This window comes from Aspergillus undulatus (genome assembly GCF_047715775.1).
Source record: "Aspergillus undulatus strain CBS 261.88 unplaced genomic scaffold BDV17scaffold_94, whole genome shotgun sequence".
NCBI lineage: Eukaryota > Fungi > Ascomycota > Eurotiomycetes > Eurotiales > Aspergillaceae > Aspergillus > Aspergillus undulatus.
The window spans coordinates 1,979-25,462 of NW_027396698.1; the positions used below are offsets into that span (position 1 = coordinate 1,979).

The 23,484-nt window shown below is 50.8% G+C and overlaps 7 protein-coding genes across 7 annotated transcripts; 4 read left to right on the forward strand and 3 right to left on the reverse strand.

The window, feature by feature from the left end:
- Positions 1-1,124: 1,124 nt before the first annotated feature.
- On the reverse strand, positions 1,125-2,374 carry BDV17DRAFT_296446 (glycoside hydrolase family 88/105 protein; the record flags this gene model as incomplete). The annotated part of the gene is made up of 3 exons (XM_073763296.1): positions 1,125-1,211; positions 1,267-1,697; positions 1,756-2,374. 3 exons carry the CDS (start codon positions 2,372-2,374, stop codon positions 1,125-1,127), a joined length of 1,137 nt encoding a protein of 378 aa, XP_073610157.1.
- Positions 2,375-2,441: 67 nt separating this feature from the next.
- Positions 2,442-4,734, reverse strand: BDV17DRAFT_277357 (cytochrome P450). Its single transcript, XM_073759427.1, has 2 exons — positions 3,244-4,734; positions 2,442-3,196 (listed from the first exon to the last, which is right to left on the reverse strand). Exons 1-2 carry the CDS (start codon positions 4,364-4,366, stop codon positions 2,781-2,783), a joined length of 1,539 nt encoding a protein of 512 aa, XP_073610158.1. The 5' UTR covers positions 4,367-4,734; the 3' UTR covers positions 2,442-2,780.
- A 220-nt stretch (positions 4,735-4,954) lies between these two features.
- Positions 4,955-5,875, reverse strand: BDV17DRAFT_285484 (urease accessory protein UreD; the record flags this gene model as incomplete). Its single annotated transcript, XM_073760721.1, has 2 exons — positions 4,955-5,384; positions 5,454-5,875. 2 exons carry the CDS (start codon positions 5,873-5,875, stop codon positions 4,955-4,957), a joined length of 852 nt encoding a protein of 283 aa, XP_073610159.1.
- Positions 5,876-6,359: 484 nt separating this feature from the next.
- BDV17DRAFT_285485 (uncharacterized protein) lies at positions 6,360-9,361 on the forward strand (the record flags this gene model as incomplete). The annotated part of the gene is made up of 11 exons (XM_073760722.1): positions 6,360-6,380; positions 6,426-6,512; positions 6,645-6,871; positions 6,915-7,017; positions 7,069-7,856; positions 7,900-8,115; positions 8,161-8,836; positions 8,894-8,910; positions 8,958-9,000; positions 9,048-9,227; positions 9,281-9,361. 11 exons carry the CDS (start codon positions 6,360-6,362, stop codon positions 9,359-9,361), a joined length of 2,439 nt encoding a protein of 812 aa, XP_073610160.1.
- A 3,042-nt stretch (positions 9,362-12,403) lies between these two features.
- Positions 12,404-12,823, forward strand: BDV17DRAFT_277363 (uncharacterized protein). Its single transcript, XM_073759428.1, has one exon. It carries the CDS (start codon positions 12,506-12,508, stop codon positions 12,809-12,811), a length of 306 nt encoding a protein of 101 aa, XP_073610161.1. The 5' UTR covers positions 12,404-12,505; the 3' UTR covers positions 12,812-12,823.
- A 6,825-nt stretch (positions 12,824-19,648) lies between these two features.
- Positions 19,649-20,864, forward strand: BDV17DRAFT_245590 (uncharacterized protein). Its single transcript, XM_073756033.1, has one exon. It carries the CDS (start codon positions 20,092-20,094, stop codon positions 20,737-20,739), a length of 648 nt encoding a protein of 215 aa, XP_073610162.1. The 5' UTR covers positions 19,649-20,091; the 3' UTR covers positions 20,740-20,864.
- Positions 20,865-22,165: 1,301 nt separating this feature from the next.
- Positions 22,166-23,193, forward strand: BDV17DRAFT_285487 (uncharacterized protein; the record flags this gene model as incomplete). The annotated part of the gene is made up of 3 exons (XM_073760723.1): positions 22,166-22,399; positions 22,456-22,970; positions 23,025-23,193. 3 exons carry the CDS (start codon positions 22,166-22,168, stop codon positions 23,191-23,193), a joined length of 918 nt encoding a protein of 305 aa, XP_073610163.1.
- Between the last annotated feature and the right edge of the window lie 291 nt (positions 23,194-23,484).

Here is a 23,484-nt window from a genome sequence, read left to right on the forward strand (position 1 = left end):
TTTGTTTAATCTCATTTCCTTGGTCTTTAGAAATTTTCAGTTGTTCACCAGGTCCAGGCCTAAAACTGGTGCGTTGCAGTGCTTTTAGTATTGCTGGGCGGATCAAATCTGAAAATGTGGCCTATATGACCGAGGAGGTATTTCGATGTCTAGAAGGTGCAGGTGACGAGAATGGTGTAGATTGATAGCAGGCTGATCCGAGTCCTGACGAGCGAAGTTCCATATAGAACCGTGGCAGTTGTCACGTTCACGCAATGCGGGGATTATCTACACCAGGAGAAGCTAGCGGCCATAAACAGCGGAAGTAGCGTGAGCGTTGACATACTTTGATGTAGAATTCATGCAATCCGCGAACTTATCGGGCAACGTGTTACCAGCGAAAATTCGGACATGATTCAGGACTTGTTGACATTCAGCACATTCAAACCAAGTATGCACAGCAGGTTGGCGACGTCGATGTGAAAAAAACGCGAATTTGTTCAGCGTTAGCGTGGAGCAGTGTCTCCGATCGTTGGGATTGTGATGTCGATATCAGAAAAGAGCCAATTCGCTCCTGAAGTTTGTGGTGATGTTAATGTGAAAAAGAAAAAGGCGCGAATTCGTATAGCGCTGACCAAAAGCAACTCTTCTGATCGTTGACCTTTGAAGTTGATTCTCAAAAAGAAAGCGTGGGTCCATCTAACGCTGTTATTGTCCGGAGTTGCCGGCTGTGGTGAGGCGAAGAGAAGAGACGAGACGAAGGAGAATTGGTTCGTCATCTAGCTTGAGAGTAGAAAGGCACCGGCCAGCCTACTACCCACGGAAGTGTAGGCTGGCCGGTGAGGAGATGGTTAAGATAGAGATAAAGCAGGTGCTGGAAGAAAAAGAGAAGCTTGGTGTTGGTGGTGATGGGAGAGGAGTGGAACACAAAGAGCAAGAGAAGAGAAGAAGAGAAGAAGAGAGTAGGGGGAGGAAGTTGGGATCTGGTGTTACTCAGCAACCAGCCCGACAAACAGCCAGTCCTTGTGTCAGAAGATTAGGTAGAGTCAATTTGAGCATGCTACCTAATTTTATCTATCCTACCGGCGCTACGTGGTATCTGTCCTTGTCCAGCTTTCCACCATGAAGCTCTTTAGGTCGAGCACTCAGTACGCCTCGAGCTCGTAGCTCGAGTAGATAAACGGACCAGCGCCCTTGTAGTCATTCTGAACAAGCGGGATGGAGATGTAGTACTGGAGGCGCGTTAGAGCTTCCAATCAATTAGTCATAAAGAGCGCAAGAACATACCTCAAATGTCCCATTCCCACTCAAACTCCCAACCTCAACCGTCCCATCAAAGTTGATCGTCCCATTCGCATTTTGCGAGACAAACTCATCCCTCAAAAGTGCATACCCATCGAGTGCAACAGGGCTGAACTCGCTCGCATCGATAAAGCCCTTCCTAATCCCACGCAGCAACCCGTAAACGAACAACGCAGAACCACTGCTCTCGATGTAGTTTCGGGGGTCGTCAGTATATCCATCTGTCAGGATAAGCCACCAGCCACCAGACTCGTCCTGGCTGTTCTTGATGGCCCGAGCAAGGCTCTGGTAGCGCTGCAGGGTGCGCTTGTAACCCGGGTGCGTCTGGGGAAAGTAGTCCAGCAGCTCGACGAGGGAGACAAAGTACCAGCCTACCGCGCGGTTCCAGATGTGCGGTGCTGCGCCGGTCACGGGGTCTATGAGAATAATGTAAGTACCTAGTATGCATCTTACTTCAGCAAATGGGTAACGCACCAGCCCAAACAGCAACGCCACTCGCGTCGTATCCGTGGAAAAGCAGGCCGGTCTTGTTGTCGCGGGTATGTTCCTCGATCAGATCATACTGGAGAATGATATCGTCCCAGGCGGTCTTGTTGTTCGGCTCAAACCAGCTGGTGTACTGTGCGTAATAGTTGGACGCCATGTACAATCCATCCAGCCACATCTGGTTTGGATAAGTTGGCCGGCGATGCCAGAACCCGCCGTCCTGGTTGCGCGGGGTGAAATCGAGCTGTTTGCGGAGTCCGTCCGCAGCGATCTTGTATTTCTCATCGCCGGTGACCGTCCACAGGTACAGAAAGTTCTGTCCAATACGGATGTCGTCGAGACTGAGGGTCTCCGTGATGGGCTCGACGAGAGTCCCGTCGTCGTTGAGGACGCCGTCAATTTGCGTCTTGATGTAATCGAAGTAGGCTGGGTCGCCGGTCTTGTTGTAGGCGTATTCCACACCCGTGTAGAGGACGGCATAGGCATAGTTTCGAGACAACGTGACGCCCTTGCTAAAGTAGGACTGGGCTAGCCATTCCGTATAGTTGGCGGCATTGACCGCTCCGGCCAAAAGGAGAGCCGATCTGGCAATTGAAAGAACACCCATTGTGACAATCGAGGATAATCGAGGATACTTGATGGCTGCTTCCGAACGGTTGCGGAGCTGTGGCCTCTTTATCTTCACGCTTTAGCCTACGCTTTCTCCGAATAATATACACACCGCATAGAGCTATACTCCATGCGGGACAGGACCTGACGATCCTGAAGACCTGGATCCTTATGGACGGAAAAATTATATAGAGACATCTCCGCTCCGGAGAAATTCAGACCGAAAACAGCTTGGCAAATTTGGCATAATCAGCCGGGGAGGGAATCAGAACCGGTTAAAAAAGAAGAAATACGCCATTCAATGTCTAGAGCTCGGCAGGCAATAGAAGCATCGAGTGCAAGCTCTGAGGCCTTGAACTGATTCGTCATTTCATGAAACAAGATTGCGCTAATTAGAGTGGCTTCTAATGCCGAAGGCTGACTTTAGTCCCATGAAAGGAACATGCAGTCAACGCAAGTTTTTCCACCCACGGCTCAGGATCACGGCTCTCGAGGATTGAATACCGCTGGGCAAGACGCGTCGTGACATAAGCGGCCTCGGTCAGAGCATACTGCTGGCCCACGCAGATACGAGGACCCCCATTGAAAGGTAAGTACTCCCATCCGGGTCGGAGACCGGCCCATCGCTCGGGTCGGAATTCTTCGGCATCGGGACCGTAGAAATCTTGACGGCGATGCATGGCATATACACTGTATCCCACGATGGTGCCCTTGGACACGAAAACAGGCGATCGACCATCTGCACCACCGCCGACGGGAAGGATGGTATCTTTGATGGCGGTGCGTGAGTTCAGAGGCACAACTGGGAGGAGCCGAAGAGCTACGAAGGTTAAATATTATCAGCTAACCCGGGGTTGCTTTACTTACTCTCGTTAAGGCAATACTTGACATACTTCATCTCCCGCAGTTGATCGTACGTTGGAGCGCGACCTTGCAGTGAGGCAATTTCTTCCTGCAACTTGGCCCAGACCTCGGGGGTTTTCGCCAACAGAAAGAACAAGCCACCTAGAAGCGAGGCAGTCGTATCACGACCGGCGAGAAGAATGTTCATGAGCTCGTCCCGGATCCGTGTGCGGTCACCGGTTTGCCGAGCTAAGCCGTAAAGGAACATGTATCTGCGCTCTGCTGTCTCGTCGGAGGCCTTTTCTTCATCATATTTCTCTCGTGCTATCATAGCCTTATCAACGAATTGGTCGACCATTTCGCGGCAAACCCGACGCGCCTCCACGGCCTTTGGATCGCGGTTTAAGAACATCAGCGGGCCATAGCGCATATTCCTGCCAATGTTGTCTTGTGCGTAGTCGAAAGCTTTTGCAAAGTTGCGCTCGTTGTCCGCGACCTGCGATCGGCGCTTCTTCAAGCTATGGACACTGTGACCGCAAAGAAATTCAGTAGCTGAGTCGATCGTGAAGCCAAAGAACAGATCCTGCAGGTCAACAGTGCTGCCATCGGTAGGTATCAGGGCAAAGAGATCGTCCATCAGATCTTCAAAAACTTCTAGATGGGCGACTTGCTCTTTGACGAAGTTCGGCCTGACCATCTGGCGAGACCGGACCCAGTCCTCGCCGTCGCTGGTAAAGATGCCGTGGCCTAGAAGAGGCCCAAACGTCGTAATGCGATCTCCCATGCTGTAATCTGCGAACTTGAGGGAGAGGATGGTCTTGACATTCTGCGGCTCGATGGTAATGATAATCGGCGAAAGACCACGCTTACCGCGATGGGTATTACCGAGTTCCTTGAACCGCAAAACACCATTTTCCAGCAGCTTATGTTCTTTCGCTAGCTTGATCAAACGAATGGTCCTGTCAATCGAGAATAGAGGGTCGTAGCTAGGCAGCTTTCCCTTGATCGGTTCACACCCGTTCGCCTTGGCAAATTGATATTGCCGCCATCGTCGTTGAAGAAAAGACGAAACGAAGAACAGGATGAGAACTACGCTGGCGACGGCGACAGGACGCCGATGTGTTTCTAACAGGTCGAGAAGCGCCATCGCGATCGTGAATATCCGTTAAATCGTTCAAGGCATGACTGTGCCTGGACGGCAGGGCTTTAAGAAGTAACGATGAAAGATCGTGGGGAGCTGACTGTAAACTGATATACTTGGGTGGTCAGTCCCGAAGCGATGATCTCAGAAGCCGAGGATTGAACAAATAGTTTGAAAGACGATTGAGAGCACTGCTACTGGCTCGCGCGGCCAGGCAGCGGGGAATCCAAGACAATCCTTTGGTTCCAGCCGAGGCTCTTCAGACAGATTGACTCCGAGTCTGCCCATGATACGGTGACCTCAGTCACGTCTCATGATATAAGCCACATTGTTTCGCAATCCTAGAGGGAGAACTGATGTCATGCGAGCAAAATATTTGGAACCGAGGAACTTGAACTTGTGGCTGGACTGCTGGACTACTTGGTACTACTGATTGGACCTGACGGAGCCTCGCGGGAGCTTCTTCTTTGGGTCATCGCGGATGGAAAGTTGACCCGAGCCCCGCTGATCTCAGGCACAGCACAAATCTGTATTATACTGCATAACAGCGAGTGAGCCTTCTCTCTTGTGGCGGAGCATGCGACCAACGACAGATCACTGCAAGCACAACAGCGATTTTGCTCCAAACACCTTCTCCACCGTCCCTTCTCTCTGTAGCATACCTCTCAACCAATGCCTGGCAGCATCTACTTCTTGCGCCCCAAACTTGACAACAACCGCACCCCGTATACAAGCAGCCGTCCACGTTCTGACTGAATGATCCAAGCGCGAAGCATCCTCGTCCACCCTCTGCCCGTTTGGCCCAATGCGCGGCAGACGCGAGAATTCTGCCAGGAAGAATTCACCGAGAGTGCGGAACACGGGCCCTCGAAGGATCAGGGTGCCAAAGACACCAAGGTCATCCATCTCATCGCCAAAGCCAGGCAGTGATGACGCATCTCCAAGAGCCAGACTGTCTCGAATCAAAAGCTTTCGACCAGTACCCTTATTTGGGTCCGGGAGAGCCCAAACATCGTTCCGGGTTCTGCATTCGAAGAATTACCACGCTTCTCCTCTCGCTGTTCGTCCGGCACAAACCCAGTCCAGAACGAACAGGCTGGACGAAGACTGGATGTGGAAAGTCTGACATTGCTTGTAAGCACTATCCTTGAACGGCTGTAGCGGATCAGGCAGCAGGAGCAGAGCTGCGTCATCCTCCAGCCCGACCGTGAGTTTTTGGCGCGAACATATCGATCTCGACGGTGTCCTATACACTTTTGTGCTTCCTTGCGTGAGAAGAGCTAGCCGCGCCTGAGATTCAACAGTGACTTTGAGATCCACGCTGTCGCCTGCAACAAGCCCGCCTCCATAACTCATCATAAAGGCGAGCGCAGCCGGATTGACGGGTCTGCATGGCGGGGAGACGAGCTTCAGAGGATATGTCGATGATAGCGTGGAGATGGAGGAGAAACCGCAAAAAGCGTGCACTTCAAGCTGGCCGACCCCGAGCTGCGGCTGTCGAGCCGCGGTGGTCATCTCGATAATGGCCCTTTTCCGAACAACTCCGTCTTCTTTCAGCTTATAGCAGTCTCCCTTGAATCGAGCCGGAGGGATTCTGGGTGCTTTGTGGATTGTATGAAAGCGTGGCACTGGGCACGGTCTAACGCCATCTTATTAGGAGTTTTTCCCGGGCCAATTCCTCCATTCAGAACCTTGAAACAGTCGATCTCGGCGAAGAGAGGACATGCAGCTCTATTTGAGCTATACAGAATACAACCCATGACATAACAGACTCGACCCACTCGGCAGACTCCCGCCGTGATTTGCTGAACCTTATCGAAGAGTTCGCTGACCTCATCTCCGTGTCCCCACAGGGTTGCATCCGCCCACACTCCACATACATCTTCGGCGAACTTCAAAAGTATATCCCAGTGGTTTTTGTCGTTTAATTCTCCATTTAATTTGGCAAAAGCCACACAGTTCGATATATATTGGAGAAAAATATTCTGGCCCGGAAACAATGCAGCTGATAGCTCGTGAGGTATGGAGACACCTAATGACCTAGCTCATAGCTCACACATTTTAGCTAGATAAATTACTCATTGCCCAAACGGGGACACTTGCCCAGCGGCGACTGGCAAGAGGAGTCAGGTTAAACCATGCTGAAGCTACAGTAAGTGTCAGACACGACTGTAAAGATATCCATGACTGAAGCAAGACAGGCATTGATCACCAATGTACTGCAAGAGGTATGTTTTCCGAATCGGGACAATGTCTGAATTGCAGGCCAGTGCTCATGATGTAGATGATGCGAGATGGAAAGCACACTGTCTCCGAGCTCATGTCGATCGGAAAACATATCCTTGGACGGCGTCATGTTCTACCCGGAGTCGTATCAACTCTCACAGTGCTGCAGGTTGAGGGGACCTTTACGACAGGAACTCATCTGGTCACTGTTGACCAGCCGATCAGTAGCGCGGACGGGGACATTGAGCGTGCGCTGTACGGGAGCTTCCTGCCCATACCATCAGAGTTTGTTCCCGTCGTATTCCGAATCAGAATACGAACCTCTGAGGATGCCTGGTGCCATTTCACCCGGTCAAGGGAAGATTGAGCTGAATCCTGGAAGGAAACGCACGAAACTGAGGGTCACAAATAAAGGTGATCGGCCAATTCAAGTAAGGAAATGTCCAATTCCTTGGGCTTTCGACAAATTCTGACACTGCCAGATCGGCTCCCATTTTCACTTCATCGAATCAAATCCTGAGCTGGATTTCGACAGGATCAAGGCCTATGGTTACCACCTTGACATACCCTCCGGAATGTCCACTCGGTTCGAGCCTGGTGACACAAAGACAGTGACCTTGACGCAGATCAGTGGTCTCAAGACCATCAAAGGAGGGAGCAGCATTGCAACTGGCACCATTGACCTGTCCCATACAAACAAAGTTTTGGAGCGTCTACAAGAGGCAGGCTTCCGGCATACCCCTGCGGAGGACTTTGACAGTGATCAGGAAGTAGAACCGTACAAGATGGATCGACTTTCATACGCTTCAATGTATGGCCCGACTCTCGGCGACTCGGTCCGGCTCGGCTCCATGGATTTATGGGTCAAGATCGAAAAAGACTATACAGCTCACGGCGACGAATGCACGTTCGGCGGTGGTAAGACCCTACGCGACGGCATTGGACAGGCCGCAGGCCGTGCAGATGATGGGTGTGCGGACTTGGTTCTGGTCAATGCCTTGGTGATTGACTGGAGTGGAATCTATAAAGCCGACATTGGAGTTAAAGATGGCGTCATTGTAGGAATTGGAAAGGCAGGGAACCCAGACGTGATGGACAACGTGAATCCGGCCTTGGTTATTGGATCCAACACTGATATCATTGCCGGAGAAGGCAAGATTGTTACTGCTGGTGGAATTGACACTCACGTGCATTACATCTGCCCGCAGCAGGCCGATGAGGCAATTTCGTCTGGTATTACGACCATGTTTGGAGGGGGTACTGGACCAAGGTAAGATTTCGCCTCTTTATTTATGTCCGTTCTGACCATCCAGCACGGCTACTGTTGCTGCAAATTGCACCCCAAGTAAGACCTATATTCGGCAGATAATGCAAGCATTGGACCATCTGCCCGTCAACTACGGTGTTATTGGCAAAGGCAGCGACACCGGCAAGCCTGGTCTTCGCGATCAATGCAATGCAGGCGTCGCTGGCCTTAAACTTCATGAAGACTGGGGCTGTACTCCGTCCGCGATCGATTCTTGTCTGAGGTAGGCGTGCGTGCCGACAACTCTAGTTTGTGCTGACGACGGTAGTGTTTGCGAAGAATTCGACATCCAGTGCCAGATCCACAGCGACTCGTTGAATGAGTCTGGCTTTGTCGAGCGCACGGCAGCCGCATTCAAAGGGAGAACCGTACATGCTTATCATATCGAGGGAGCAGGGGGAGGCCACGCACCAGATATGATTTCTCTTGTGGAACACTCGAATGTTCTCCCGTCTAGCACCAACCCGACTAAGCCCTATACCTGCAATACTGTCGACGAGCATCTAGACATGGTCATGTCCTGCCACCACCTCTCGAAGAACATCCCCGAAGACATTGCATTTGCCGACAGCCGGATCCGGGCAGAGACAATCGCAGCAGAAGATATGCTTCACGACACCGGCGCAATTAGCATGATGTCATCAGACTCACAGGCTATGGGTCGCTGCGGAGAGGTCATCACCCGTACCTGGAATCTAGCGCACAAGAATAAGGTCGAACGGGGTAGACTTCCTGAGGATGAGTCAACCGGGGCTGATAACCATCGGGTCAAGCGGTACGTCAGTAAGTATACGATCAACCCGGCGCTAGCTCAAGGCATCAGTCATGTCGTCGGCAGTGTGGAGGTTGGAAAGTTGGCCGATCTCGTTATTTGGGAACCGGCGAATTTCGGAACGAAGCCATTCATGATTCTCAAGAAGGGGTTCATCGCTTCTGCCCAGATGGTGTGTCTGCACTGCTATCCCTGATCAGTGCCCGTGCTAACCAAGAATGGGATATAGGGCGATCCAAATGCTTCGTAAGAACGGCTCTCACCTCACTTACAACAGTTACTAACCAGCCCAGGATCTCAACCGTCCAGCCCATAATCGCCCGCCCAATGTTCTCGGTGAGAAGTACATCCTAGTTTACTTTGAGGACTGGCTAACAAAATAGCCTCTCGTCCCCTCCAGCAGCGTACTCTTCGTCTCCCGGGCCGGTCTGGAGAACGGTTCCGTTAAATCCTACAATCTCAAGAAACACATCGAAATCGTGAAGAATACGCGCACGGTCACGAAGCTCGATATGAAGTTCAACAATGCGACACCGAAAATGGAGGTTGATTCGGAGACTTTCGTGAGTGGTCCCGTGTTGCATGTAGGGCGAAGGCTAATTTCTCGTCTAACTAGACCGTCGTCGCGGATGGAGAAGGGTGTAGGGCTGAAGCTGTGGTGGAGCTTCCGCTTGCGCATCAGTATTTTATCTACTAACTAGTTGGGTCTACCGTTTTGGACCGCGGACTTGCTGCATGAGAGAACACGAGCTCGGGCCTTTCTTCTCACTTTATCTCTGTTGCTGATTGATAAATAATTAGATACCGCGTCATTGAAGCCCAAGAGCAAACAAGCGAATGGAGATCAAAGACAAAAGCGCAAAAAGAGCAGGAGATTCAGACCAGTGAAACGAAGAGACAGTTGATGAGCCCCTAGCGGACAGGTAGAGAGCTTTCTACCGCATGATTTTGACTCGCTGCGCGACATCTGGATTGATCAGACAGTGCAAGCCATGGATATCACGGTCAACTTCCTGTTGTATACTTTCCTGGAGGGCTGCAATTCTCCGCAACGATCTCTTTTTGTTGTTCTGACCGTATCATGCACAAAGAGATGGTTTGCTCTACAGAACACCATAGACACATCACACATTATACATCCGCTGAGACTCAAAGCCGGCAATCAATACAGTCAATCGGATGGAAAGCTTCCATATTGGAAAAGAGACCAATGACTTCCGATCAAATCACCTACTGGGGCCAGGCAATCTCCCCAGTATCGCCTTGTCCACACTCATCACACTCCCTCAACGCAAGAACGTATCTGGGCATTTAAAACCCGAATAATCCCATTAGCGACGTCGTCTCATAGATCTAGACCATCGTCAGTTCATACCGGCGTCCGATTCCGTTCAACCACGCACGGTACTCGCGTCGCACCAGTTTTACCACTTTGCCCAACTCCAGTCGACCCAGCGCGCTGATCGCGGACTCCGAGCACATGAGAGTCAGCTACTACGAAGAGGCAAATGGATGCTTATACAAGAGGGGGGGAAACCCTGATGGCATCCAATTATCCTTCAAAACATGGGCCACTGTCGTTCCGAGTTCAGACGTCCCGTTTGTCGAGTTTAAGTCCGTGACTCTTGACATCTTCCGGCACCAGATGAACAAAAGCTTTGACGAACCAACCCAGCCCTAGCTGAGCCAGAAGGCGGAGGGTTCCTACGAATCAGGAGGGAAAGGCGCGCTCATTCTAGGAATTAAGATTATCCAGAAAGTGGAGAGTTCGCTAGTATTGATTCCATTATGCTGGCAATTAGCGCGTCAAGCAGAGCCTTATAAGCAGTCCAGAGGTGTACTACTAACAGCAGTTATTCCCCGTTTGCTAGCTTCCGGTCAATGGCTCAGAACCCCTTGAGAGGTTGTTTAGTAGTCGGCTTTCACTGACTATTAGGTACATTTAACAGGTAAACAAGGCGGGATCGCTCGCTTCTAAGAAGCGCCAGCGTCGTAGAGTAAGCTATGTTAAAAGATCGCCATTTCATGCTTCGTATTGCATTCCGTGTCTTATTTGAAGTCTGTATAGATACTATCGCCGATAATCCCTTACCACATTGCCAGATTTACTCGAAAACAATCACGCAAGAATCAAGATAGCTAAGAAGCAACGTTCAGCCCTACAGTGCCAGTGACGGGTGATCCGGCTTGGAGTTGTATTTCGCCCTCACACCTCTTCTGGCAAGATCATTTCCCCTGCAGGTTCATGCCAAAAAACGTCGGTGCGTACGTCAGCCACCGGTCCTTTCCCTGCCATGAGAAGACCTTCATTGAAATAGAAGCCGAAACTCTGCTTATCGGGCTCATCGACAGGTGCATTGGCGTCCGGCCGGTCCAGCTGAAGCATGTACCATATATCCTCCACTGTAGCGGGGCGATGCTTGCCGTATTTCTCAACCGGCGGTGCTTCGGTGAAGACCAGCTTTTTGGGGGGGAAAAAAATTAACCGCGCCATTGGAGACTTGACAACGGCAGAAGTTTCTCAATTGGAGCTTCCCGTCGGGCTTCACCATTAGTTGTGGTTGTATGGAGCAAATCTCCCGTTGCACATTCTGAAGAGTGAAGATCTTGGATGGTATAGAGGCAGTTCTCGGTATCTGATATATGTCAAAATCTGGAGTTGAGGAAAGATGCTATTACTTATAGCTACTTTCAGCGCTGCTCACTCAGCATTCATCCACCTAGCATGAAAGCTATTTGATTTGCCTTAGGATCATGCTTCCAGCCATATGTTATGGCCCATCTTTGTACGAATGCCATTAATGAGCAAGATTCATGAGAAAAAGACCTTACAACAGCATTTTTGGCCAGCAAATTGCATGGTTTTGCTCATTGCACCAGTTGCATCCTTTATTTTGTTCTTCATCTGCAGAGTTGCTCAAGAAAACAGGTCCATTATTATGCTTCCCAAAGGATTCCCTTCGTAGGAAAAGTACCTTACAGCAGCGCGCCTTTTTTCTGAACAGCCGATCGTGGCACCTTGAGGGCAGGCTCTCTTTGTCACCTTTCATGCAAACTCATCAGCAGTCGGAGATATGAGGCAGTTCTCGTCCTGGCTGCTGGTTAGTGAGACTGCAATAGCGGGCGCTTTTGTCGGACTGCAGTAATTTGGAAATTGGTCTCTACGGACAAGCTGTGATCTCGGGAGTCTGCTTGACAGGGTCAATAGTGCGTTCATCTATTGAGCAAGGATGATGGCACCTTTGAAAAGTTGGAAGTTGGGGGTTGGTGCAAGTCTTGGAACAGCCTCCGTGGATTGGCCCGTAACCACTGAAGCGTTATCTAGTATTCGGCAGCTGTACCGCATATTATACCCAGGCGTTTGATCTGAATTAACCTGATAAGCTCTTTTTTCCTAGTATACTTGCGCGTATACTGAGCTTATCTTAACTTAACCCATGAAGATGTAAGCTAAGTTATTTCGTGGGCCGTAAGGACTTCTCTAGACCTTTGATAGCAGTCTACGGAGGGCCGCGGTCTTAAGGTCTTGCCGCCAGCGCGGAACAAAGGTTTGCAAGCTTTTCTATGATTATCTTGATATCTTCCCCATGACTTTTCTAGTAAGGTAGGACAGGGATTACGTTAGATAGCTGCAGGTGACACGGCATATTACCCCTCTCGAAGACAAGTCCAGCAGTGTCTGCAGAAGGGCGCCGTCCACCCTTAACGCATCAACCCGCACTACCATCTCGGCGCGTTACGGCTCTCGCGCCTAGACAAGATCTGCGCCTTCCGCTACGGCAGCGTCCTCCGTGGCTACTGCGGCCAATACAAATCCACCGTGGAGCTGTTCCAGGAGAACATGGCTCCCATTTCTGCGATGACGATCTACATTGCGCTTGTCTTGACAGCCATGCAGGTCGGCCTGGCGACGGATGTGCTAGCGAGGAACACGGCCTTTCAGAATGCGTCATTTGGATTCGCCGTCTTTGCTATTCTGGGCCCGCTGGCGATGGTCCTTTTGATTTACTGCGTGGGCGCTTTGGAGGTTCTTAGCACTCATGTCTTTGGTGCTCTAGTAAGGGTTCGATACGCGAAACGCATTGCGCCGCTCGATGAGGTGGATGCTCAGCTCGAGTTCCTCCGCCAGGTCCGGGGTGATACCTAAGTTGGCGTGTATTCCAGCCTTTATTCAAGTCTGATTTATAAGACCACAGGGTGTGAAGACTACCTACGTAGGGCTTCCCGTCTGCTCAGCCGTACTTGAGCTACACAGTACTGGTTGGCTGTAGAGATATTTTTTATCTCTTTCTGTTTTAACTTTTCTATTTATTGCCAAGTTAAGGCCGCTTAGCCTGTGATTGGGTAGTGATTATTCAAGATAGGACCTAATGCTGGACCATAAAAATCTGTGCGAACATAACCAAGCAACATACCGAATTATATATACAGTGTGTGCACGCCGCATATGAAACACCCCAAGAATCGTTGCCAACAGCCCAACCTCCTAGATAGCCCTAGATTTTGTGATTAATATGGCGCGCTATGACCATCACCTACTGCGCGGTGTATGTTGCTCAGCAATGGTGCAGTAGTGGTCTTGGTAGATCAGGTCAACAAACACGGTAGTTCAAGATCGTTCAAGCGTCAGATCGTGCATAGATATTCCATCACTAAGTAAATTTTAAGCGAGAAGAAACTTTCTCCCGATCTGTAACCGAGCTGCATTTACCGCTTGATTCGCAGTGTGCACGATAGTTTGACGTTGCATAAACTAGTCATTAGTACGAACGCCACCCAAGCCATTCGAGCCATTCAACGAGGATCGATGCGCCCTTTCGGTGTGGCTATAACCTATAGAGTAGTCTCAATCCATGGCTCACAGGAAGTTGCAGCATCGTTCTGTTCAGATAATGCTCAGTCCCTTATTTGCATGTGCTGGATCGAATGGGTGGTCTTTAAGATCCTTTGGCGAGCAGCCCCAGCGATAGATTACTTCAGTCATTGGTGATCTTGTTTCCATCTCAATAACATACGTGGGGGTTATCCACGTACAAAGCATGGCAGGCGGCTGTTCATGCAGGTATGATGCTTCCAATCTGTGAAGTTCCATAGCGCGACTCGAGCCAAAGGATGCATTCGGACGTCATGTTTCACCAATAAATTGCTAGTCGCTAGGACACTCCAGACGCATTCTTGCTGTTCTATTTTGGTTTGCCCCGGGAAATGTGCATCGGAAAGACGGCCTCGTCTGAACTGTGGCCCGTCCGTAGTGAGGCAGCGAGGGTCTCAGGGGTTCCACATCCGTAAGTATAAACTACGATCGCCGAATCACCGCGGTAGGATTGGCATATCGATCGAGGGCCCAGTCAAACATCGCGCCTCGCAAATGGCCTAGTTTCAGCCACTTTGATTGCATTTCAAGAAAAGGCCATCATCTGATATGCAGCAGGACCTTGATTTTCCGAGTAAGAACGTAGAACACCTCGGAGGCTGTCTGTTGTTCGATCCATATTGGCGAGTATGAGGCTCTTGACTGGGCACTGAGAGTAGGAGATAGGTCACTCAGAGTGCAATAGGTGTCCTTGGAAGTGACAGCTTGGACAGGGCCCTCCTGGCTTCCACGTGGGGTGTCATTTATGTCGTACGACAACTGGTCCAATGACACCGCTGCGCTCTGGCTTTCGGTCTGCAAAGGTCAATCATGACGGGATAAAAGTGAGGCTGAATGGAAGATCCCAAGACGGTCTCTTCTGTCGGTCGACCTGGGGACTTTTTTGTCTCGGCGGAATGCTCAACTCGTGAAGAGCTTGTGCATAAGTTCCAGCTTTGCTCGATTGTAGTAGTAATTCGGATCAGACTAGTGAGACGGTCTGCGTCTCTGGTCAACTAAATCATAGATGGTTGTTTAAATCCAGAAGGTAAGTTGCCGGGGGGTACTTGAGTCCTCAAAAACAAGACGAAGTCGGACATGGCCGATCCAAGCTAGTCGAGCTGCGTCTAGGCGCCTGGGAAACGGCGATGCAGACATCCAGGATTGAACGATCGTCGCTTGGACTTGGAAGCTTGAGTGAGTGAAATCCATGTATCGAGAACCGCGCTGGATTATGGTGTGCGATTTGGTCGCGCCGTCATTGGCGGTTGTTGAGCGAAAGATGTGTCTCACCGTGTCAGATCTCGGTGAAGGTCAAGGTGAGCTCATGGGCCATGCTGGTCTTGACTCTTAAGGACTTGGTTCAAATCCCGAATGCGATACATCAGCTCCGATCTACAGTGCTTACCAGTGGAGGTTAGGAACAGGCACTAAGATAAGAATACTTCCATTCACTGACCCAAAGAGAGAAGGAAAAGAAAAAGCCATTGGTGCGTTCTGACGAACGAGGATATCATAAACGAGCGCCGAGTCAAACGCCCAAGGGCCGGCCCATAAGTGAATCCATCTAACCAGTCGCACCCAAGGGAAAAGGAGATAACAATAAGGTAAAGCCTTCCAAATCAAATCCATAACGCAAGTCTGGGATCCAGCCCGGTATCATCCACCAATTCCCCCATCATCTTCGGGGCTGCTGAGACCGTTGCTTTGCTCGCAGCTCTGCTTCTCGCGCGTCTTTCTCTGTGGAGTCACGGTCAGAAGATTGTATGAAAGGGAAAGAAGGTGAGCTCAAGACAGAATATACCTTTGGCTTCCTTGAGCTCGCGAATAGTTCTGTTGTGCATCCACGTCAATTCGGCTTGGTACTTTGCCAGGTCCTGGCTCGACAATTGCTTGCCAGCTCCGGATTTCGCGTTCTGGCTTTTGTCCATGGTCTCCTCAGTTGTCGCAGATGATGGAAGTTCAAGAAGAGGGTGATATGCTTTCAGAATCCCGAGACTGCAAAGGTATGACAGAAGTGTCCGATATCGAGATGTTCCGAAGTCCAGTCCAAGGAGAGTTGGAAAAGTTTTCCAGATGCTAGACTCCACACGGGGGGACAAACCTGGCTTTATATATCAGGGCAGTAGTCATCAGATGCCCGAAATGACCAGGGGTACCATTTGTTCAACAAGGAGAAGAGCCCCCGTCACAGGTGGTCAATCCGAGTGGGCTACCACATGGCATCTTCCTTTTCCCGTTCCAGGCATAGAGCGTAAATACCCAAGCCAACGTCGGAATCAGCCACCCGCTGCGGTAGGCGCAAAAAGAGATCAATCGACATCATCGGTGCTCTCTCCATCGGACGGTTGATCGCTGTGCCTCATGATTGGCGGGGACACTTTAGATAGACGCGCAGGTAAGAGACCCAACGCCGCAGCACGAACACGTAGTTCGAATCCATGGCTTCCGAGCCTTGTGACAGATTACCGGGGGAGTACATGACAGTCCTATTGGCCTCCTGGCTTTCCGACAATATAGGCAGATGCAAGTTCAGAGCATGACACTGGTTGTGCAGTCGCAGCCAGAATTGGGCAGCGATGGCCGACCCAGGCCTGCACGAATAACGAGACCGACGAGTGGAGAGAGTCGTGATGAATGACGGGACCCGAGATGTCCAGCATTCTTTCCAGAAGCATCGGGTGGATGCTGGATGTGGGAGAGAAAGAGAGGAAGAGGTGTGGCTTGACCTACCGCTGCTTTGGGATCCTCCTTTCTCCTTCCACCATCCACCGTCCACCGTCGCCTCTTTGATCTCTCCAGTGGATTCCTTGGATCCTTCAGGGCCGCAAGTCCCGCGTTCCGCATTCTCGATGACACGCCGAGTGATCGTCATCGAGCCCCCACTTCATCGCAAACAACTCCCAGCAATCGGCACAGGGCCACAGCCGGCGTTCCGGAATCCCAGCGCTTGCTTCACCGTCCAACAGCTATAGGTCGGCACTGTAAAAACACCAAACCTGACATGGGCAGAGGTTTCTGAGCATTAGCCGCTTTCAGCGCTTCCTCCAAAAAAAAATAAGACTGACAATGCCCCAACGTCCGAGTCAGGAAGCAGGATCACAGCAGTTACTCCTCGGCCGCTCCTCAAGAAAAAGAAATATTTGGCAATAGCAGCTCGGTGTATCACAAATTTCATCATCTTTCAAGTTTCGGGCCTTCTTTGATTGTGACTCCTTTAAACGGCCACTGTAATTCGATCTCGCATCTCGATCCGACGCATATTATGTCGGTCAACGCAACGGTCCTTGAATGTGCCAAACTGGGAAATATACATTGGTTTCTACAGGATACCAGTCCCCTGAAAAAAACATCCAATCGGGAAGCATCCACTCCGACTCTTTTTTTAATTCCCGCATATCGTTCACATTTGACCGCCATTTGTAGAGAGCTTCTCATCGAGAGTTGGGCCCATATCCCTAGTTTCTGGAGGGAGGCCGGGCGCCCTGAACAAGCTCTGTGCTATTCTGTCCTTTACCTACAGGCCCGCTGTCGCTCGAGATCTTACCACTGACGCACACAAAGAACGGTCTCTTGGCATGGCGTCTAGAAGACCGACCCTTCCAAAGCTAGCCTTTACGCGCCAGGGGGCCGCGACGTTACCACGCCTACTTCCTCCTGGAGTCTAGAACCTAGATAGCTTGTTGCGCCGCACAACCTATACTTCTGTGGCTGTGTTGCCGCAAGGTGCTCTTCGACTTTACACCTGATTCGTAAGTTCCAGGCTTTGCTTGTGACACTAACACTAGCTGAGGTTGTGACACAGGCCAAGGCATTATCCCTAATTTCAGCTGACTCTCTGGCTGTCAGTCTCTATGAAAACAGCCTCATCATTGAGCTTGGTCCACCACAGTTCGAATCAACATCGTTGCGCGAACCTGGGTGCCACGAATTATGTGTCACCTACTCCTCCTAACAAAGCGGCACAGCAAGACTCCTTCGTACTTTCGATCCCTGACATTTTCCGTATCTCCAGCTGCACGAAGTCGTCTGGTTTCCAATGCGTTTCTTCCTTTGATCTTCTCTGTCGGCTCTCTATCCGGCTTTCCGGCTGCGATCCGAGTGGAGACCCTGAAGACTTACGAGCCACCGACCAAACGGCGATCGACAACGCAGGGGTATTGACATACTATATTCTCCCTTGCCTCAGGCTTGGCGGCGCAATTCTCTTCACCTTCTTTTACTTTACGAACGAAGTCTCGACCCTACGCCAAGCTTTTGTCAGCCGAAACGGCTCTAATTATGGAAAGCATTCAGACACGTCAGGGGGACTGAAAAAGGCTGCCTGTCTATTGTGCCCTGCAGCAAAATTGGACTGGAATTTAGTCGATCCGATAGCCCTGTCCTTTGTTCTGAACGCTCGACAGATACTTACACTCGGAATAATTCGCCCAGTTTCCGGAAGTCAATCTTGCAGCGATTTCACAATGGACTACTTCAAGCAAACAGGATGGATGCGGACCCGTGGGTCCGTGGACGACATCAACAACGACTTGGGCTTCAGCAACGGACTTTGAATTTCTGACAGGGGACTGCTTTCAACTGACGCTGGACCTCTGGCGCTGCTTCCTCTCTGGTCCTCTCGATGGCTCAAAACAAAGAGCTTCCCAATGGGCATGACTCCGGTATGCCGTACGCCTACATCCGCGCCAATGAGCTCGTCGGGTGAAACACAGGAAACACATCCCAGATAAGCAGGTTGATCAAGTATTGCAGAGCAGGCTGTTGTGCCATACTCTCGTTGGTTTTTGAGTCACAAACAAGGGCGTTCATTGTCAATGGGCTCCTGCGACTTTGCTTGGCTCACATTGCGAGCAGTCGGGCCGGGACATGGGCAAACTTTACCAGGGGTTTTTCACCTCGGTCAACGAAGAGAACAGCCAGGGCTGTACTGAGTATTCTTGGAGCTTGTGCAACGCATCGAACGAAGAATACCTTGGACTTTTGCCACCGAAGAGAGCAGAGAGCCTCTGGCTTTCCATCTGAATACTCCAACGCGGATACGTATTCTTCAGAAGGTCGAGAATATTTTGTATCGTGGTAAAACACATCACCAACGAGTGGGCTCCGTGTCGTGGGACACCCTTGACGTCCGCACAAAATGACCGTAACCTCCCAGTGGTAGACAAGCAAACAAGTCTGTCGCACTTCCAAAGCCAACCCAAATTCACTGGGGCACAGAGAGCCCCAATGCAGAACTTCCCACCATCCTCGTGGAGGGCAAACTGCTGCTCTTTCCCATAGGACCTGCTGTGACCACCACGGCAAGCAATCCTACCCCAATCTCTATCTATGCTCAATAGCCATCGAGTTCTATCTCACGCTAAGGCGGAGACGTACATACCTTTGTCCTACAGCCTAACTACGTTTTGCGGGCCGATGACCAGCTTACAGATGTTTGGTCATATGTCACTCTGACTGACTGAATCGTCAGTTGGTTCCGCAGAGAGCACTTCGATCCATGCATTCGCACACTTTATTGCCTTTACAGACAGTACATTCTTCCAGACCATCCGCAAAGTATATGCACCCGAAGCTCTCCAATCTTGTTTTTCTTATGTACGTCCATGGCCGGTTTTGGAGTCGTACTACATCAAGGATGATACATCGACCTGTAGCGCATCTGGTCATGATTGGTGCTCTGTCCATTGAGGTGCTGTGAGGCTCTGGAGTTTACAGCGAAGCCATCTCGTGACACTGCCAGTGAAGCTCGAATCTGCTTTATCTCATATACTCCTGTGTGTGGGAGCATCCTCTGGCCTGAAAAGCCAGCACTGTCGCACGCATATACATTGCAGAGTGACTGCAGTACAACTACTGTGGAACCATGCGCTACCGTCGAAGAGCCTCTGAAAGAGTCAATTGATTGGTTACTCTACTATCTCACTGCATGTCTAGGTCGATCAGCATTGACACGTCAACGGCTTGCCCGCTAGTTGTTCAGACAAAGCTGGACGATTGTACCCATGATTTGACTTTGAGGCTACCTATCGAGGATGAACTCTCATCTCCAACGCGGATTGTGACGTCCAGGCGATTCAACATTCAACCGCTGGCTTTGTCAAACGAGCAAGAGATCCTGATATTTAACACCGTTCGATTATAGACACCAGAGCCGACTCTCGACTTTAGGACCCATGCGCAACAACTGTTGTTTGATCTCGTAGTTCTTTTCGTTGACCGCATGATCCGTCCCTAAAACCGAGGCAGGTCTCGACCAGACTGAGGCAAGGAAGCGAGCAGCACAGCAGTTTCAGGCCATGGGCGAAAACTCGCAGCAGGCAGTCGTCAGCATCAAGCCTATTGACAGAGCTTCTTCCTGGTATTTCCTGGATTAGAAATGATTCCCGATAACGGCGCGTTGCGGCTATGACATGGCTCCTTGGGACATACGCTGTCCACTAAAGTCTTGATGGATTGATTCATACCTTTCCGCCAGTAGCGTGAACTAACACTCATTTGACAGCGCTATCGCACTTGGGAAATGTGGGGACTCGTTTCTTTCTCGTACTTTGTCGTATCTCGATAGTGTCGAAATGAGACAACGGACTTCCGAAGCGGGTCTAGAGTCTAGACCCCCAGAGCAATTAATATCGAAGCACGCCAGTGCCAGTACGCGAACACAAGTGCCGGAAGCTGAATCCCATAATTGGCTCTTGCCCCTTGCGGTTGCTCGGCCTTTCAAGCGCCACCCATCCTCAAGCCTCACACCTATCTGCATGGCTCCAGCCGTGAAAATTTCTCCTAATAATGTCTTGTCATGGTGCTCATCTCCTGACGACGGCCGGCCGGCAATGGCTCATCTGTATACGAGAATCACATTACTACCTGGCATAGGGTTTGCCGATGGCACGGAACCATGGTCCCTTCATTCGATCCAGTGCAAACTGCAAATCCGCGACATGGGCTATGAATTTCTCGCAAGGTCCGTGAGCGCCACCACGTGGTTAGATGCGGTGTGTTTGCCAGCCGCCTGCAAGCGATCGTTAGGAACAACTTTGAGTCAATTCTTGGTGGTGCAATATGCACACGCGGACTATAACCGACGCAAGCGACAATGTGTGGCGCGGGAGAAGCGGCGCTTTTATTGGGCCTATGAGTGGTTATGGAATAGGCTCATGGAGACCACAAAGTGTCATACGGTGTCTCGGGCCCGGCACTACAACCAGTATAGTACGGTGTGAGTCGACTCCGATTCGCGGAGTGGAGAATGAAGACGTGCGGCCCTTTGGGCTTTAGCTCAGGCTCCAGCTGCACAAGGGTCAAGCGCACAATAATATGCAACTGCCCTTGAGATCCGCGATCGGATTCGAGTACTTCTTCCCGTCCATTCATGATCCAGCACCTGTGTACTGCGAACGTGGTTTTCGAATCTGACAGAGAGAAGCTTCTGATGGCAAGATTTCAAACCCCAGGCGAAACTTTGGTTCAATCTCAAAAGCCGGCACCTCCGATCCTTGTCGGTGGGTACGGACATCCTTCGATGGACGTTGGAGAGGTTTCAGTTAGAAGTTCAACCAAGCGAGGATCTCTCCAAGGCCGACTTGATCTACGTAGGTGATTGCTGTCGGCCTGTGCTGGTATTATCATTCTTTGCTGTAGGGGGGCCTGGAGCACACTCTTCCGTGGGACCATGATCCTCGATTTGGTTGACTGGTGCAAAGCTGGAGATTCCGGGACCGTCCGGGGTCTTTCCTGACCCACCTGCGACCAAAACATCCTCCTCCAGCCCTGCGAGATTTGAGAGGGAGCATGCATTAAGGTCCCTTGACTGCTACTCATTCATCAATGCAGGAGTGTCACCACTGGCTCGAGGTCTCTACGTTTATGAGAACGGCCAGCGTCCAACCGGTTACCACGTCTTCTCCTTGTACTCTCTCTGGCTACGCCCTCGGAAGGTTACGTCTGGATTGAGTTTGGCTCCGAAACGTTCTTTCAGGTGGCAACTGTCCCCGAGTAATGAGTTCATATCATCACCAGACGGAATGGGTACGCTTTCGATCACTATCCTCTTGTAGGCACAAGGTCGCCGCCTCTCCCTCTCAAGAACCCAGCTTGTTCTTCACTCTCTCGAGAAAGCAGACGCTTTGGAGCGCGACCTGTTTAGTGTCCAGCTCCTACTGCATAGAGTGCGATTCCTTCCCGGACGCTGTCGAAGCTGCGCACTGTGCAGCTGGGGATTACAGACACCGCAAAGCGCGAACAAGAGCATTGACGAGTTCTTTTCGGAGCAAAGGCGTTCGTGAATGGAATTCGTTTCGTAATTGATTCGCCGGAGCCCAGCCTGCTCCAGCCGCCAGGAATTAGTCCGTCGGTGGAATGTGTGGGGGAAAAGTGATCATCAGCACACGACCAGACCGGCCTGGAGGCTGGTTGTTTCATCTCCGCAGGGGTTCGACGCCTTCCCCAGGAGTTCCACCCCCGTATATCGTCGTCGCCGTCGATGGTTCTCTTCTTTCTTCGTTCTATATCTCCAGCAACGCATGAGTGCGACCGTATCTATCCCCAGGCACAGCAGGGGGATGTGGGGAGCCTTGTTTGGTTCAGTGACCAAACCTGCCATCAGTCGAGATGGACCCTGATCGACCCAAAGATGACCCTCACCAGAGCATGGCCACCTATTTCGAGCTGAGCTGGTCTATCTTGAGCAGCATCGGGCTGTTCGTTACCTTCGTTGGTATATGGGCACTCTTTATCAGTCGCCCAAGCCCGTTGACCTATATCCCAATTGTGGTGTCCATCTCATGCGCGATAGCTAACGGGGCCTGCTATTATGGATTCTACACGGATCATGCGATTCCCAACAGAGCAGCTGCAAGTGCATTTGCCGACTTTTTCTGGCTTGTAAGCTCCAACTTTCTGTATGGCATTCATTCCAGCTAATGACGCGCCTCTGCCAGATCCAAGAGGCCGGCCTCTCCTTCTTCAGCTATCAGATCCTAGTCCACACTCTCCGCGGTCGCGCACGCATTGTCTTTCTGACTGTGTTCTGGTTCTTTATCCTGGCGATTTCGTCCCTTCGCGTGACAATCCTGGTCTACAGAGTATTGGACATTGCTAGCGGGCAGAATACAATTCACTCCCTTCACTCCGCTGGTCCCTATCAGCACCAGATTGGCTACCTGCACGTCGGTTATTTCACGACCATCGCTCTCGTCGAAACATGGAGCTCCTTCTTCCTCATCCGCCTCCTTCATAATGCTTACCGAGTCTCTCCTAAAATCTCCTCCACCAAATATGTCTTCAGATACCTTCTTCGCACAACAGAAATCCGGGTGGCAAGCCTCTGCTTCATTGGTATCACTCGCGCGGTGACCTACTCATCGCAAGTGACATCGCAGTCCGCGACCACGGTCGCAGGACAGCTTGATCGTTTCGCATATACGATGGAATGTCTGTTTCCATTGGTGATGCTGTAAGTTTGCAAACCGCAGGAGCCAATAGCGGGCTTGCTGATAAGTTTCTTTAGGATTGACACACTGGCTTCCAAGAAGCTAAATCAGGATACTCAGCTAGAGTCCTTCTTGACGTTTGATCCAGGCTCATCGCCCGTGCGGTATCGAAACATTCAGACCTATACCGAGCCTCTCCCGCCTATACCGCGGCATCAGAGGTGGCTTTCTTCGTCGCGTTGTTAATCTTAAATACGGTTACTCTCAATATGGAGAATACGTTGCTATAATTCTATTTATGACGACGCGGATATGATACCCTGGGTAAAAGTTTTGATTCATTTTACTTTGGCAACCAGCTATAATATATGATATTTGCTGCGTATTATGATCGTACCTTATGAGCATTATTTGAAGTCTTGCGATCACATGGTCCATAACTGATAATCACTTACGCGGAAGGAGGGACCCCGCATTACCCACACTCCTGTCCTCCACGAGTCACGGTGGCCCCCTTCAACTCCTCAGGAGTATAGC

Coding starts and splice junctions, on each gene's coding strand:
- BDV17DRAFT_277357 (XM_073759427.1), bottom strand. CDS start 4,366: ATGGCGCTTCTCGACCTGTTAGAAACACATCGGCGTCCTGTCGCCGTC. Junction 3,197..3,243: donor CAAGTATTGCCTTAACGAGA/GTAAGTAAAGCA, acceptor TAACCTTCGTAG/CTCTTCGGCTCCTCCCAGTT.
- BDV17DRAFT_245590 (XM_073756033.1), top strand. CDS start 20,092: ATGAGACAACGGACTTCCGAAGCGGGTCTAGAGTCTAGACCCCCAGAG.
- BDV17DRAFT_277363 (XM_073759428.1), top strand. CDS start 12,506: ATGGCTCCCATTTCTGCGATGACGATCTACATTGCGCTTGTCTTGACA.